Source organism: Apis dorsata, unplaced genomic scaffold (assembly GCF_000469605.1).
Source record: "Apis dorsata unplaced genomic scaffold, Apis dorsata 1.3 scaffold_279, whole genome shotgun sequence".
NCBI classification, from domain to species: Eukaryota; Metazoa; Arthropoda; class Insecta; order Hymenoptera; family Apidae; genus Apis; species Apis dorsata.
This window is the reverse complement of record NW_006263555.1, coordinates 212,620-213,796: the sequence shown is the minus strand read 5'-3', so window position 1 is coordinate 213,796 and position 1,177 is coordinate 212,620. Positions and strand designations below refer to the sequence as shown.

At 48.0% G+C, this 1,177-nt stretch overlaps 1 protein-coding gene across 1 annotated transcript in view; it reads right to left on the bottom strand.

Moving 5' to 3' along the window:
• Nucleotides 1-600: 600 nt before the first annotated feature.
• Nucleotides 601-1,177, bottom strand: part of LOC102674263 (homeobox protein cut-like) — a 17,410-nt gene continuing 16,833 nt past the window's right edge. The window contains exons 6-7 of the mRNA XM_031511018.1: nucleotides 875-1,171; nucleotides 601-714 (exon numbers count right to left, since the gene is read on the bottom strand). Coding sequence (XP_031366878.1) covers nucleotides 601-714; nucleotides 875-1,171 — 411 coding nt within the window. The remainder of the gene's footprint in view (nucleotides 715-874; nucleotides 1,172-1,177) is intronic.

The following is a 1,177-nucleotide window of genomic DNA, read 5'->3' as shown; positions in this document are numbered from 1 at the left end:
CTCTCTCTCTCTCTCTCTCTCTCTCTCTCTCTCTCTCTCTCTCTCTCTCTCTCTCTCTCCTTCACGCGACATTTTATTTTCACTACCCTCCCCCCTCCAACAATTCCACCGAAGGAAAAAACGGAAGCGGCCAGGGTTTTTCTTTCGGATTTTTTTCTTTTTTTTTTTTCTCGAGTGAATGTGCGACGAACGCCTTTTTTTATTTATTATCTTCTTCCCCCCTCCCTTCCCCCCCCCCTCCAGGCTCTGTCTCGTCGTCGCGTCTCACACAGTCTTCTAACGATTACGAATCACGCCGAACTTATAGCAACTGTGCATACACCACACTTCTGATCCATCAACTCGCACAGAAACAACGCGTTGTTACGAAAAAAAGAGTTCCTTTCTTTTCCCTTTCCTTTTCTTTCTTTCTTTTTGATTGAGCTCCGTCTTCCTCTTTGATAAGCAACGTGGTCTCCGACCAATCAAAATGGTCAGTCTTCCGGAAAATTCTTTCCGAATATTTTCACTGACCTGTGTCTTTTATTTTATTATTTCTTATCTCTCTCTTTTTCTTACTCGTTTTTGTTTCACGTAATTCCTAACTTTGTATTTGCCTCCCTATTGATAATGCCCTCGTGGTAGGCAGGAATCGACCAACCAGGCCTGGTCGAATCCTATGACTGGTTTTTCTTTCCCCCTCTCTACGAACTTAACTAGGCCGTAGTCCACGCACTAGAACGGGACCGCATAGAACTCGATCGCAGCATTTATATTTTGGCATGTTTTCTTCCTTTCTCTCTCTCTCTCGCTCGCTCGCTCGCTCGCTCGCTCTCTCTCTCTCTCTCTCTCGCTCACCCGGTTTCAAATACCGTTCTCCCGTGTCCAAACTCACGAAAACGGATATCACGAAAAAACAGCGGACACAAAGACTCTCGATCTCGATCGGCCGATTTAATAATCCCACGTTTCTTCCGGCTCGTGTTTCACCACGCTTTCCTTGGGGCTGCCAAGCTCGGTGGACTGCTGCGTCNCCGCTGCTGCGCCGCCTCTTGTTCGCCTCCCTGCGCTCGTTCTTCAGCGCCTGTAACCGGTCGACGTTGTGAGCGTCGGATAACCATAATTGCATCCTGATGAACGGTTCCCGTCCCTTTATGCTCAGCATGTGCCAAGGCTTGGGCTTGCTCAGCAACTCGCT